The 15,799-nt window shown below is 40.6% G+C and overlaps 1 protein-coding gene across 2 annotated transcripts in view; it reads left to right on the top strand.

Moving 5' to 3' along the window:
* The first annotated feature begins 1,230 nt into the window (after positions 1-1,230).
* The window catches only part of VWA3B (von Willebrand factor A domain containing 3B), a 180,087-nt gene continuing 165,518 nt past the window's right edge, over positions 1,231-15,799 (top strand). For both annotated transcript variants that reach the window (XM_065927450.1, XM_065927449.1), the window contains exons 1-2: positions 1,231-1,388; positions 6,672-6,899. In XM_065927450.1, the coding sequence (XP_065783522.1) occupies positions 6,704-6,899 (196 nt within the window). In that variant the 5' untranslated portion in view covers positions 1,231-1,388; positions 6,672-6,703. The remainder of the gene's footprint in view (positions 1,389-6,671; positions 6,900-15,799) is intronic.

The raw sequence follows: 15,799 nt of genomic DNA, 5'->3' as shown, positions 1-15,799 counted from the left end.
TGTTAAGAGACAAGTGTCACAGGGAAGGGAGAATGCATGGGATGAAGGTGGGGACAGGATGAGGGCCCAGCGTAACAGCTTGAGGTAGTGGGTTTGGCAAAGTGGATGCTATATGCTCTGCCTCACCCACAGCGACCTAGGAACACAAGCCCGGCAGGGTGTGGGCAGCAGGGTTTAATGTGGCATAGGCAAACGTGGGCATGGTCACTGTGCTACTTGCCTTCTGAACAGAATCTTCAGTACTGCTGAGTTTTTGTTTGTTTTGGGGGTGCAAATGGCAGGTGTCATTTGCTGGGACAGTAGTATACAATCTAATAATTTTGTGTAATGATTTATGATCTGAGAGCAAACCTTTCAGTACTTTTAAAGTTATAAAGGCATTCAAAGAATATGGAATCGGGTGGAGAGGGAGGTGGGATGGGAGACCGGGATGGGGAATTCGTGTAACTCTATGGCTGATTCACATCAATGTATGACAAAACCCACTGAAAAATAAAAAAAATAATAAAATAAAAAAAAAAAAAAAAAAGAATATAGGAAAAATAAACTCCTGTAGATGAGGTACACTTTTCTGTTGGGGACAGAATTATTCAGTTCTAATATTAACTATGTTTTATTATATCTCCGAGCCAAAAACTTACCAAAAAAAACCATCCAAAAATAATCTGGTCACTTCTTGAATTTTAAAATCTAAGACACACTATCTCAACACAGTAAAACAATACTTGCCTGTGGGATCTTATTAAGGATTTAAAGATGCTTTTCATAAACACAATTTTATTTCCGAGTGACTGAAAAAAAATCACGTCTTGCTCTCTTTGCTTACTCATTGTTACAAACAAAAATAAAGGTTAAAAATAAAGCCAAATGGAGAAAGTAATGCCTATAGGAATACTCACATCCAATAGATAGGAGGGATTTTGGTAACTGCAGCCCCTACCCCACCCCTCTCCAAAATTACAAACTTGCAAGACTACAGTTCACAGTTCTTCAGGTCCCTCTGTCTCAGCTGGACCCCCACACCCGGCCGCGAGCCGCGCCCAAGCACCGACTCCCAGCGCCTCCTCGGAGCCCCGCCCCTTCGCCCCTGGCTCCGCCTCCGCGCGGACACGCGCTCCGTGGGCGGGGCCGGACGGGGGAGCCGCTTCGTGATTGGAGGTGTCCGAGCGACAGGCGCGACGCTCTGGCCCCCAGGTCGCGCTCGGGTCACAGAGAAACAGAACGGCTGGAATCCTTTTGCGCCAAGCTCGGACCCTTAGCCCGCTGGAGTTGCTCTTTATCAACCGAGATGCGTACCTCGCCAGTCTTCCCGGGCCGGAAGGCCCCCCAAGCAGGGGAGGGTGGCTGCTGACGGAAACCGCCTGGTCTTTCACCTGACAGGTTGCCTCGTAAGTGCTGACTGCTGTCCCCTCACGTCAGAACCCATGAGGCGCCGAGGTTGCCAACAAGCTGCTGATGGAAGCCTTGGAATCCCACAGTTTACGAGCTGGACTGGCCCCCGCTTAGAGGAAAGCTCGGCGTCTTACCCTGAGTCACTTAACTAATTCATACCAGGGTCAGACCCAGAAACGCGTCCCGACCCCTAGAGCGCTTTGCACCGCCCCTCATTCCGGGGGAAAATATCGCCCCGGTGGTGGAGACCCAGCTTGGAAAAGTTTTGTCTGTACTCTAGGCCGACAGTGATAAGGTGAAGCAGGTAGAAGTGTGCCAAATATTTAGACTGAATTAAATTATAATTAAGTCATGCATTGTGGTGGTGGCCCCCTCAGCCCCAGCCCGAGGTGTGAAGGGCCCTTCCCTCCCTGGCGCGGGCCGGCGCGCTCTGTTGAGACAGGCCCGGCTCCCCCACACCTCTCTGGGTTCAGCCCCGCCTACCCCACCGAACCGGCCTGCTCCCGCCGCCCACACTGCACAAGCGGACAGGGAGCCCCGTTTTGGTAGCTCCAGGGCCACTTCGTTGGTCATAGGCTGGCTGGTGGGGTGGCGGCCGCCTGGGCCCATAGCGCTGGCCAACTTAGACTGTGATCCGGGTTGATGGGGCACGTCCACCGTGGCCCCGTGGCCACCGTGGTCTCCGCCGCCTGCAAACCTCACTCAGCCAAGGGCTGGAGGGCGAAATTGCAGGAGCGGCCTGGTATTGGTTTGGACCGGCTGCTTTCTGGAGTGCACCTTTCTGCTAGAAGAGCAGAGGAAGTGAGGCAGGCACCCACTATACCACCAGCTCAGCCACTGGTGGTCGCCACGGTGGGACGAGGGCTTCCCAGGTGACTCAGCTAGTAAAGAATCTGCCTGCCAAAGTAGGAGATGTGGGTTCCACCCCTGGGTCGGGAAGATCCTCTGGAGAAGGAAATGGCTACCCATTCCAGTATTCTTGCCTGGAGAATCCCATAGACAGAGGAGCCTGGCAGGCTACACTGTCCATGGGGTCGCACAGTCAGACACAACGGAGCAGTAACATTGTCATTCAACCTCTAACCATACAGGACTGCTCTCTTAAGGCATGAGGCCTTCTGTAGGACTCAGCTCAGGGCGGCCTTGGGACATCTCTTGCTGCCTGGTACCCAAAGACCCAGCAGCTCCAGGGTGGCTAGTTACCTAGTTACCTAGTTACCTTGTTACCTTGCTAGTTACCTTGCTGGGGGGCTTTGTACTGCACCGGTTTAAACAGCTTTCTATATTTTTCCCAAACTTCTGCCTGTCTGCAGCTGCCAGCTCACACTTTCGCTTCTCTCTCTTTTTTTTCTTTTTTCCATTTATACTTCCTCTTTCTATTTAGGAAAACCTTTTTCTATTTCCCAAAACTTTGGCTCTTGGATAGCTTTTAAAACTTAGGGAGGTGCTCAACTGGAATTTGTTATTTCTAACTTCTGGATTCCTCTATATTGTAATAACCTCAGATAAAGAAAGTTATAATACTAATCATAATAACATAGTCAGAGCTGGAAAATGTTTGTTTAAAGAGACAGCTATTTCCCACACTGTGAATCTTTGCCTTGTTTGGAACAATCAGGATTCTCAGTAATTCTGACTGATCAATTTAATTCAACTCAACACCTGTACAAAGTACCTGCTGTATATAAGGCACTGTGCTGAGAACATTCATGTGGTTTTTTCCCCTGTAGTAATCGAATCTACTTTCAATGTGGGGAGGACATACCTGAAGTGGCCAAGGCCATATGGGTGGAATATCCAAGCAAAAACTGGCGCTTTCTCAGGGGGAGGGTGCAGGAGTTTGATGAGGCCTCTGGAGAGGCTTAATGGGGGAGATGGGATTGGAAATGGGCCTTCAAGGCTGAGATTCCATGCAGGAGAATGACCTGAGACCAGCTTAGAGGTAAAACAACAGGTGGGCTGTGTGGAAGGATTACTTTGTCAGTTCACTTGGCAACTTTCTTCTGGAAGCTTTCTTGCTTCTCCAGAGTACCTCTTACCCCATTTGAGAAGAATGATCTCTTCTGTTGGAGGTGCCCTTTCTCTCCTTTCTTCCTTGTTTTCTCTGGATAAGTTCAGCTTTCTAAGCTTTCGTTTCCAAAAATATGGGTATTCTCACACTAAAAAGCCAAAAAAGTCAAGATGTGAATTAGGAGGACTCCTATAGGTTCTCTGATCTGACAGAGCCTACTAGACTTAAAAAAATTATTTAAAAAGATCATTTGAGGGACTTCCCTGTTAGTCCAGTGGCTGGGACTCTGTACTCCCATTGCAGGGGCCTGGATTCTAACCTTGATCAGGGAACTAGATCCCATATGCTGCAACTAGGCATGTGGCAACTAAGACCCAGTGCAGTCAAATAAATAAATAAATAATATTTTTAAGATAAATGAAAATCTTTCAAATGCAAAAGGGACTGGGGCATACACCTTAGCTGAAGGATTCAGTTGCCCTTTGTTTGGAATTGAGAATATATCCATTTGGCTTAAAAGCAAAAACCATGGCTCTTCTAAAATCTTCTTTAAGCTTCCAAAATCCAGTTTAGCCTTAGTGAAGCAGTTTGTGTAGCTGTGCTCCTTTTTTAACCTCAGGCATGTAGCTCCCTTTCGCAAGAAGATTACAGGAGGTGGATGAGTGTGTTCAGGAAAGAGAGAAAGTAACTGGAAATGATGAAATAGTAAAAAATATTCTGAGCTTCCTTTTTCTAGTTTCTGTAGGAACCATTGGCCAAATTTAAAAGTCCTTCAGCTGGCAGTCTTTGTTGGACAGATCTCAAAAAGAAAGTAGAAGCATGTTAGTCTGCCCTTGCTGCTGTCTTCATATTCTCTGATTCTAAAGGAGGAGGAGGAGGATTCCAAACTTCATAGCTCTGGGAACTTGGGACTTCCAAAAGGAGGTTGGGATAAAAGTGGGTATATGAAAAAGGCACAATTACTAAAGGGTAATAACTTTTTTTTAAAGCTTAAAAAGTCCATTTATTAGCTTACAAATAATATGAAGAGTAATGACTTTTAAGGAATTTATTTGTACATAGTTCTTTCTGATATATCAAGTTCTCATCCACGCATTGACACATTTGTTCCTTGCGGGAGCCCTGGGAGTCAGGATGTGTTACCAGTGCAGAGAGGAGGAAATCACTTGCTTAAAATGGCAGAATGGACCCACACAGAGTTTTCATCCTTTATCTTCCAACTCCTACATGATGCTCTCTGACTACTATTGTAACATTCTCATCAAATTGAGCCTTAGTGGAAAGAAGATCTTCATCAAAAATATGAATTTGTTTGAAATTTGGAATTCAACATATAGGGACAATACAAATTCACATAAACCTTAAAATGGAAATCATCTTTATTTGTTATTTATTTAGTTAGTTTTCAGCTGTGTTGGGTCTTCACTGCTGCTCGCAGACTTTCACTAGTTGTAACAAGTGGGGGCTACTCTCTAATTGCAGTGTTTCTGATTGCAATGACTTCTCTTGTTGCAGAGCACCAGCTCCAGAGCTCAGGCTCAGTTACAGCACACAGACTTAGTTGCTCTGCAGCATGTGGAATCTTCCTCGACCAGGGGTGGAACCCATGACCCCTGCATTGGCAGGCGGATTCTTAACCACTGGACAACCAGGGAAGTCCAGAAATCATTATCTTTGAAAACTTGAAAATAAGTCAAAAAGCTTATTGAGCCTGTGCATGTGTGCTTAATTGCTTCCAACACTTGGCCACCCCATTGGCTGTAGCCCGCCAGGCTTCTCTGTCCATGGGGATTCTCTAAGTAAGAATACTGGGGAAAAAAAAAAAAAAGAATACTGGAGTAGGTTTCCATGCCCTCCTCCAGGGGATCTTCCTGACCCAGGAATCGAAGCTGTGTCTCTGATTCTTTACCACTAGTGCCACCTGGAAAACCCTTATTGAGCCTGAGCTCTGAGAATAAAGGTCAGTGCTCTGTCTTCAATGAGGACCCAGGAGCCCTCCTGGACAGCAGTCCTGTTGTATGGAGTCTGTAGCCTTGTACCATAGGACCATGTGGGAAGAGGTCACTTATCACCATGGCAGAGTGGTAAAGAAATGGCTTTGATTTCTGCTTCTGCTTTACTGACTATGTCTCCTGAACCTGTTCCAATTCCTCAAATGTAAGTAGGGTGATAGCAGTGGGTAACTGATACCGATATGAAGAATTTGTGAGATAGTCTTTGAAAGGCTCAGTCCAGTTTCTGGCCAACAAATGGAAGTTGCTGCATGCAGTTGGATTTTTTTTTTTATTGTAAAGTCCACAGAACATAGACTCTGGAATGGAAGACCCGGGTTAGAATCTAAGCCACATACCTCCCACTACCCCATCCCCCACCAGCTGTGAGAACTGGCCAAGTTAGTTAAGCCGTCTCTATGTTGGTTTCCTCATTTGTAAAATGGGAATAGTAGTACTACCTACTCATTAGGTTACTGTAGGGAAAATGTATACTACACAGAAAATACACAAAGTTAAATAAACGTTTGCTGATAGTACATCTAACGTCTTTTCACAAAACCTCCCTAGCTTGGGTCCAGTTGATTTCTGTTTGACTAAATTTACTTGTTATAACGGGGATACTTTCTGGAAATAGGATGAGAATTTTAGAAATGGGAAAGTGGAATTTTTCCATTGTTGGAAAATGTTGCATTCCAGGGAACCCATTTACATGCACCGCACATTCCTAGATACAAAGGGAAGCAGAGCTTTCTACTCTTTCCCCAGATTTTCAGGCCCTGCCTAAAGTAGTGGTGAGTGAGCTAAGATTGTATTACAGTCTCCTCACTCCATGTGTACACCAGCTTTATTTAGGCAGGTCTGGATCAGTTCAGTGTGTTGTATATTGCCTTAAGTTGGGCTGATCTCTTAAACTTTCTGGTTACTTGAGCCAGAAAGCCACAACTTTCAAGTAAAGTCCCCGAGAATGAAACATGGGACAGTGAATCCTTGTATTCACCACACAGAGAAAACTACTGTAAAATTGACATATATCTTTCTCAATGTTTTTCTGAGTGGGGGTATGCACATATAGATATCGAATCTTATGGATACCTTTTAGTCGTGCATTTAGGTATCTCTTTGCCAACAAGTATACAATTTTGTATTATTTTTACCTGTGCTAAATAGCATTCAGTGTAATGATTGTACTGTCATTTATGTTAAACCTGCCCTCAGTTGATATTAGCTTGTTTCCAAGTTTTCAGGAAGTCTGATTTTGACAATTGCCCTTACAGGAGGTTCCTGTGACTTAGATCCTAATTCAGAGATGGAAGTACCAGGCTCATCTTCCACCATCTCTGAGGACCAGACTCGGAGGCAAGAGGGGCTGAGCGACACTAGAACAGACTCAGTCAAGCAGAGTCTCATCTCATCTGAGGAGTGGCTTCAACTACATGGGCTTAAGAGCAACAAATTGACCTTGAAACAGATTTTGTCACAGATTGGATTCCCACATTGTGAAGGTATTAATACAAAGTGCTGACTGGAAAACCCAAACATTATGCTGCCCTTTAGCCTTTGAGGAGGCGGTATCAGTTCTGAAGTCCCCTCAAAACACACGTCTCTGAGTTGTTTTTTTTTTAAATATATTTATTTATTTGACTGTGCCAGGCCTTATTAATAGTCACAACATGCAGGATCTTTGAGTTGCAGCATGTAGGATCTAACTCACTGACCAGGGATTGAACCTGGGTCCCCTGCGTTGGGATTGCAGAGTCTTAGCCCCTGGACCACCAGGGATGTTCCTCTGAGTTTGCTTTGGTCTCACATCCTTATGGGTAAAAAAGATTTGCGCATGGACCCCCAATATATGTATATTATATAGACTTACAATCATCAATCCACCTATTAAATATTAACAATACTTAATCTCATTCTTTCTTCTTTTAAAGATGAAATAAAACCTAAATATAAGTTATACCCCTCACACCCTGCAGATGTCTTGCTCCTGCCCTGGCATGTGCAAACCCCTTTTGTAGGCTATGGATTAGGGTAATAGGTCTGTGTGGTTTCAGGGAAAACTTGCTATTTTCCTTTTGTGGCCTGCTTGTGGTAATGGGCCAGTTTCTTCTAAATGTGTTGGTTACAATGTTGATTTTCAATTCCCAGGAGTATTGCCCTCCAACAGGGAGCAGGGAAATGTGTGAGGAGATATATATATATATATATATATATATATTATTTGTTTGTTTGTTTGTTTGTTTGTTTGTTTTAATGACATGTTGACTTGAGTTGCTACTGAAATATAGAGCCTGGGTCAAGGATACTAGGATTTTACTCTGAATCTGTCAATCAATTAAATATATTTATTGAGCAGCCATTAATACTATGTTTTTCAGATTTTTCAACAGTTCCCTTGGCAGCTTTGTTCTGGTAATAAGGAAGGTCTAGGAGAAAGAAATGGCAACCCACTCCAGTGTTCTTGCCTGGAGAATTCCAGGGATGGGGGATCCTGGTGGGCTGCCGTCTATGGGGTCGCACAGAGTCGGACACGACTGAAGCGACTTAGCAGCAGCAGCAGCAGGGGATGTAGGGGTTTCAGACTGACCTGGGGACCCATCCTAACAGCAAGGCCTTGATCTTCAGGGTTCAGGCTCTGCTTTCTTATTTATCCTGCTGCTGCTGCTGCTGCTGCTAAGTCGCTTCAGTCGTGTCCGACTCTGTGCGATCCCATAGACGGCCTACACCAGGCTAAAGCAGCTGATCCTATACCATCTAAATACCCTTTGAATAGGCTTCCCTGAGGCTAAGAATCTGCCTGCAATGCAGGAGACCCAGCTTCAGTCTCTGGATCAGGAAGATCCCCTGGAGAAGGGAATGGCAACCCACTCCAGTATTCTTGCCTGGAGAATCCCATGGACAGAGGAGCCTTGTCCATGGGGTCTCAGAGTCAGACATTACTGAGCGACTAACACTTTCACTTTCACCCTTTGAATAGGAGGAGTCTGCCAGAGTCAGGGTCTATGGGATTCCTATACAAAGAAACAAGCTGAAAAAGGTTTTGTCTCATGTTTCAAATTATTATAATTCAGTCATTAACATTAGCAAAATAGCAATTCTTCATATTTTGTCAAGGATTTTTCCATTTAAGATCATGAGGGATGTTACTCTATAATTCTCTTTTAATGTCCTTATTAGGTTTTGGTATCAGGATTATGTTGACCTCATAAAATGATTTGGAAGTATTGCCTTCTCCTCTGTGTTCTGATGGTGTTTGTACATGATCGGTACTGGTTCATCTTTAAATGTTTGATAGAACTCACTGGTTAAACTTATCTGAACCTGGAGTTTGTAAGAAAAGTTTGATAAGAAATTCAATTTCTGTAATAGACATAAAACTATTCAAATTTTGTTTCATCATGTCAGTTTTGGAAATTTGTTTTATAAGGAATTTGTCCATTTTGTGCATGTTTTCTAACATATTGGCAAAACATGTTCAAAATATTGCCTTGACATTTTTTCAAATGCCTGTAGAATATGTAGTGATGTTCCTGCTTTCATTTCCAATATTGATAATTTGTGTTTTCTCTCACTTTTTTTGATAAAGTCTTGTTAGGGGTATATCATACCTCTTTTTAAAGAATAAAATGTTGGGTTTGTTGATTTTTTTTTTAATGTTCTTTGTTTCCATTTCATTGGTATCTGCTTTGATCTTCATTATGTATTTACTTCTACTTTAACTTGCATTTCTTTTTCTAGCTTTTAAAGTGGAAACTTGGATAATTAATTTTAAACCTTTCTTTTTTTCTCATATAGGTATGAGAAAAATTGTAAGTACTCCCCTAAGTATTGAAATTATAAGTATTCCCCTAAGCATTGCTTAGGCTGAATCACAGTTTAAAATATTTTTTTCTATTTTTCTTAGATACTTAGATTAGATTTCTTAGATTCATGGTCTTTTTCCTTAGATTCATATTTTAAAAAGGAATATGTTGTTTAATTTTTAAATATTTTAGGGCTTTTAAAGATAGCTCTGAAAAAAAATAAAATAAAGATAGCTCTTTGTCCTTGTTGGATTTCTAATTTAATTCTGTTGAGTTCAGAGAACATCTATTAGTCTTTTGAAATTGACTGACATTTGACTTATGTCCTAGTGTATATCTTGCTGCACATGTAATACATGCTGGAAAGGAATGTGTATTTTGCAGTTGTTAAGTGGTATTCATAAATGTTAATTAGGTGAAGATGCTTGATAGTATTGTAGAGATATTTTACATCTTTAGTGATTTTTTTTCCCTAGTGGATTTGTCCATTTTTCCCTTTAGTTTTATCAATTTTATTCATATAGTTTGAAGCTCTGAATGCCTGCACATTTAAGATTGTCATGTCTCACTGATGAATTGGCAACTTTTGATAATTTTGAAATGTCCAACTTTATCTCAGATGGTAGTCCTTGTTTTGACATTTGCTTTGTCTAACATTAATATAACTACTGCAACTTCCTTGTTCTTCATTTTTGTATGTCATGCATGTTTATGCTCTTTCACTTTCAAACCAGTTGTAATGTCATTAAAGAGTGCCCCTTTACTCAGCCTCATAATCTCTTTTTGTTGTTTACCTACATTAGTTTGTTCGTTATTTATTTATCTGTTTTTGGATGTGCTGGGTCTTTGTTGCCATGCACAGGCTTTCTCTAGTTGTGGTGAACAGTGGCTACTCTCTAGTTGCAGGGTGCAGGCTTTTCAGTGCTGGCTTCTGTTGTGAAGGAGCACATGACCTAGACACATGGGCTTTGGTAGCTGTGACTCTCAGGCTTAGTTGCTCCCTGGCATGTGGGATCTTCCTGGACCAGGGATCAAACTCATGTTTCCTGCATTGGCAGGTAGATTCTTAACCACTGGACCACCAGGGAAGTCCAGTCTCTGTCTTTTAATTGTAGTTTGGTTCTCCATATTTAATGTAATAATTGACTTAATTAGGTTTAGGTATGTGCTGTGCTGTGCTTAGTCGATCTGTCATCGCCAACTCTTTGTGACCCCATGGACTGCAGCCCGCCAGGCTGCTCTGTCCATGGGGATTCTCCAGGCAAGAATACTGGAGTGGGTTGCCATGCCCTCCTCCAGGGGATCTTCCCAACTCAGGGATCAAACCCAGGTCTCCCACATAGCAGGCAGATTCTTTACCGTCTGAGCCACCAGGGAAGCCCAAGGGTACTGGATTAGATAGTCTATTCCTTCTCCAGGGGAACTTCCCAACCCAAGAATCGAAGCAGGGTTTCCTGCATTGCAAGTGGTTTTTTTTTTACCAGCTGAGCTACCAGGGAAGCCCAGATTTAGGTATACCATTTTACTATTTGTTTTCCATTTGTCCCATCACTTTCTTCCCTCTCTGTTCCTCCTTTTCTGCCCTCTTTTGGATATGTTGAATATTTTTGTATTTCATTTAATTACATTTTTATTTCAATTTCAGTAGGACTTTAAGGTACACCTTTTTGCATTATATTTTCAGTGGTTACTCTATTAATTATATCCTTAACTTGTCACAATCTGGTAAAAGTGAGCTTTGCACTAGTTCATGTACAATGTAAGAATCTTACAACAGTATAGCTCCACTTATTCTCTACTCCTGTCCTTGGTGTTATTGTTTAAATATATTTTATTTTTGTATATATTACAAATCTCACAATCCAGTGTTATAATTATTGCTTTAAAAATTCATATGTCTTTAAAAGAAAATGAGTGGGAAAAAATAGCATCTTAGAATCCACTTATTTAAATACTATTTATAATATTTGTCTTTCCTTTGTCTTTCCAGATTTGAAGTTCTATCTGGTGTTTTTTCCTGAAGAATTTCTTTTAAGCATTTCTTGTAGTGGTAGTCTTCTGGTGACAGATTTTTCTCAGTTGTTATCTGATATTATCTTTATTTCACCTTCTTTTTTTTTGTATCATTGATTGATTGACATAGTTTTTTTATTCTGGAGTGATATAGTCACAGGAGGTTGCAAAAATAATATAGACAGATCCCACGTACCCTTCACCCAGTTCCCCTAATGGTTATATAAAATCGTAGCATAGTACCAAATTCAGGTATTTTACATAGACACACGGTATGTGGCTAATTCTATGCAATTTTATTTCTTGTATAGTTTGTATAACCACCACCACAATCAAGATACAGAACTGTTTATCACCACAAAGATCTCCCTTGTGGTTCCCCTTTATAGTCACACAGACACCCTATCTTCCAACATTCTTAACTTCTGGCAACCACCAGTCTGTTTTCCATATCTATAATTTTCTCATTTAGAGATCATTTATGTATATGGAATCATATATAGTATGTGTATGGTATCACATATGACCCTTTGGGATTGGCATTTTTTCATTTGGTGTTATTTCTTTGAGGTTCATTCAGGTTGTTGCATCTATCAATAGTTTGTTTCTTTTTATTATAGAGCAGTATTCCATGGTATGGATGTACTGCTGTTTATTTAACTTATCACTCATTAAAAGATACCTGGGTTTCTTCCAGTTTGGGGATATTGCAAACAAAGCTGCTATGAGTAGTTGTTTACAGGTTTTTATGTAAGCATTCATTTCCACTTCTCTGGGATAAATGCCCAGGAATGTAGTTGTTAGGTGGTAAGTTGTTCTTTAGTCGCTGAGTCCTGTCCAACTCTTTTGCAGCCCCATGGACTATAGCCTGCCAGGCTCATCTGTCCATGGTATTTACCAAACAAGAATACTGGAGTGGGTTGCCATATTCTCCTCCAGGGGATCTTCCAGACCCAGGGATTGAACCTGTGTCTCTTTTGTTTCCTGTATTGGCAGGTGGATTCTTTACCACTGCACCACCTGGGAAACCCTAAAGTTCTCTGTAGTATTCCATTGTTCTTTTGATGTCTGTAGGATTTTAAGTGATAGTCCCTGTTTTGTTTCCTGATATCAGTAATCCATGTCTCGGTCCAGTCAGTTCAGGACCACAGTCTTGTCTAACTCAGTGAGACTAAGACAATTCATGTCTACTCTGTTTTTTATCTTTGTTAGCATTGCTAGGGAGTTGTCAATATTGATCTAATTAAAACACCAGTTTTTAATTTCATTGATTTTCTCTATTTTTCCTATTTTTAATTTAATTGATTTCTGCTTTGATTTTTATTATTTCTTTGGGAGCTTTAGTTTTGTTCTTTTTTTAAGCTGTTCTGGGTCTTCATTGCTCTGAGCGCTTTTTACTTTAGTTGTGCTGCACAGATTTCTCATTGTGGTGACTTCTCCTTTTGAGGAGCACGGGCTCTAGGATGTGGGGGCTTCAGTAGTTGGGGTCCGGGCTCTAGAGCATGGGCTCAGTGGTTGTGCTACACGGGCTTAGTTGTTCCAAGGCATGTGGGGTCTTCCCAGACCAGGGATCACACCCAGGTCTCTTGCATTGACAGTCAGATTCTTTAACATTGAGTCACCAGGGAAGCCCAGTTTTAGATGATTGATCTGAGACTTTTCAGCTCATCTTATGTCAGAATTTAGTGCTGTAAATTTCTCTCTTGAAACCATTTAAGCTGTGTCCCTCACGTTTTTATATGTTGTATTATCATTTCATCATCAATTTGTCATTGTCAAATCATTGTCAAATCAATATCATTTCATTCAGTTTCATTTCATTAAGAAGGAATTTTTTATTTCTGTTGAGATTTCCTCTTTGACTCAAGGAGTTTTTTTTTAGAAGCATGTTATTTAATTTCCAAGATTTTGGAGACTTTTTTTGTTATCTTTTATTATTGATGTTTATTTGTTTCCATTATGGACAGAGAACATACTCTATTTCAATTCTTTTAGATTTTTGAGGTCTGTTTGATAGCCTGAGATATGGTTTATCTTGGTATATATTCTGTGGTACTTGAAAAGAATGTGTATTCTTTTGTTGTTGTATAGAACATTGTTTTTTTTTTTTTTTTAAATAAATGCCAGTTAGATCCTGTTTGTGATGGTGTTGTTGAGTATCCTTGCTGATTTTCTGTTATTCTATCAGTTGTTGAGAGGAGTGATATTGAAATCTCCAGCTACAACTGTGGCTTTGTGTATTTCTACTTTCAGTTCTATCAGTCTTGGCTTTACATATGTGTGTCCCTGGTGTTTAGTGCGTGTACCTTTAGAATTTCAAAGTCTTCCTGGTGAATTGACACTTTTATAATTATATAATGTCCTCCTCTAACCTTAGTAATATTCTTTGCTCTGTGGTGTACTTTTTTTACATTAATACAATCAACCCTGCTTTGTTTTTATTCATATTTACATGACATCTTTTTTGTCCATTTAACTTATATATCAGTATATTTGAAGTAAGTTTCTCAGACACATTATTTAATCAGTTTTTAAATCCTGTTTGCTAGTCTCTTTTAATTGTTGTATCTATACCATTTGTATTTAATATAACTATTTGTATGTTAGAGTTTGCTATTTTGTTTTTTTGTTTTCTTTTTTTTAATCTGTTTTCCATTTGTTTCTTTTTCCTGCCTAGCTCTGGGTTTCTTAAACACTTTTCAGAATTTAAAAAAAAATTATCTATAATATTTTTGAGTGTATTTCTTCATACAGCTCTTTTAGTGGTTGTGCTGGGTATTACATTATAAATATGTAACATATCATATGTAAAATGATATGTAAAATGCTGGTATCAGCATTTTACCAGTTTGAATGAAGAATGGAATCTATTTCCCTTTATGTCCCTTTAATCGCCTCATTTTTTCGTACATTGAAAGCAAATATTCGTGCTTTATTTTTTCGTACATTGAGAATCACATTAGGCTGTACTGTAGTTTTTTATTCAACCATCAAGCAATTTAGAAAATTCAAGAAGAGTCTTCTTTATTTACACATATCTATATGTGTAAATACTTACTGTGTTCTTCCTGATGTTTCAGAGTTCTTTCTTTTATCATCTCCTTCCTGTCTATAGAACTGTATTTATTCTATGAGAATAGCTCTGCTGGGAACTTTTTTTTTTTTTCAGTTTCTTTGTCTGACAGTATCTTTATTTCTCCTTCATTCCTGAAGAGTAATTTCACCAGGTACGAGATTTGGTGTTGACAGCTCTTTTAGCACTTAAGAGAGACTGTGTGGGCGCTTCCCTGGCAGTCCAGTGGTTAAGACTCTGCACTTCCACTGCAGGGGACACAGGTTCCATCTCTGGTTGGGGAACTAAGATCCCATGTGCTGTGAGGCACAGCCAAAACAAAGAAACAGAGAAGCTACTTCCTTCTGGCCTCCATGATTTCTTTGGCTGTGCCGGGTCTTTGTCGTTGCAAGGCTTTTGTCTGGCTGTGGAGAGCAGGGGCTGCTCTCTAGTTGTGACGTCCAGGCTTCTCCTTGCAGTGGCTTACTCTGTGGTGGAGCACAGGCTTTAGGGCATGCCGTCTTGAGTGGTTGCAGCCCCCAGGCTCTAGAGCACAGGCTCAGTAGTTGTGACCCATAGGCTTAGTTGCTCCAAGGCATGTGGGATCTTCCCGGATCAAGGATCAAACCCAGGTCTCCTGCGTTGGCAGGTGGATTCCTTATCCCTGAGCCACCAGGGAAGCCCCCTCCATGATTTCTGATGAGAAAACCACTGTCATTAGAATTGTTGTTGTCATTCTATTTTGTCATTAGAGTGTCACCCAGTCATGTCTGTCTTTTGCCACTCTATGGATTGAGATTTTCTAGGCAAGAATACTAGAGGGGATTGCCGTTTCCTTTCTCCAGGGGATCTTCCTGACCTAGGGATTGAACCCAGGTCTTCTGCATTGGCAGGAGGATTCTTTGCCACTGAACCACCAGGGAATGTAAATGCTTTTACCCTGATGCTTCCTTATTCATTACATTTCCTTTATACATGTTCATATCATGTACTCATTTTTAATCTCTTATACTTAGAATATATGCATTTTATGTCTATTGATATTTATTGTATTGGAAGTTAAAACTAAAACCTTTAAAAATATTTGTTCATTTAAAAGTCACAAACCTATTATATGTTAGCATAACATTTTTAAGGAAAATAAGTAAATTTTTTAAAATAAAAATGTTAGCAGGAAGAGTGGCTCTATTTTAAATTTTTGCAAACCTCTTTAATGTTTATCCAATAGAAGACAGCTAGTTCAAGTATGACTGATTCATTTTGTTGTATAGTAGAAACTAACACAACATTATATAGCAATTATACTCCAATAAAAATTGATTTTAAAAAGCCCAGCTATATTCTCATATCTACTTTAAAAAAATTGTTTTTGATCATGCTCTGTGGCATGTAGAATCCTAGTTCCCGAGTCAGGGATCAAACCTGTGCTGCCTGCAGTGGAAATGCATAGTCTTAACCACTGGACTGCCAGGGAAGTCCCTCTCATATCTGTTTTATCAGAAATAACAGCTTTATTGAGATGTAATTCACATTC

The sequence above is a fragment of the Muntiacus reevesi genome, chromosome 3 (genome assembly GCF_963930625.1).
Source record: "Muntiacus reevesi chromosome 3, mMunRee1.1, whole genome shotgun sequence".
Classification (NCBI taxonomy): domain Eukaryota; kingdom Metazoa; phylum Chordata; class Mammalia; order Artiodactyla; family Cervidae; genus Muntiacus; species Muntiacus reevesi.
Note: the sequence above shows the minus strand (reverse complement) of the source record. Positions and strands in the feature narration are given on the sequence as shown.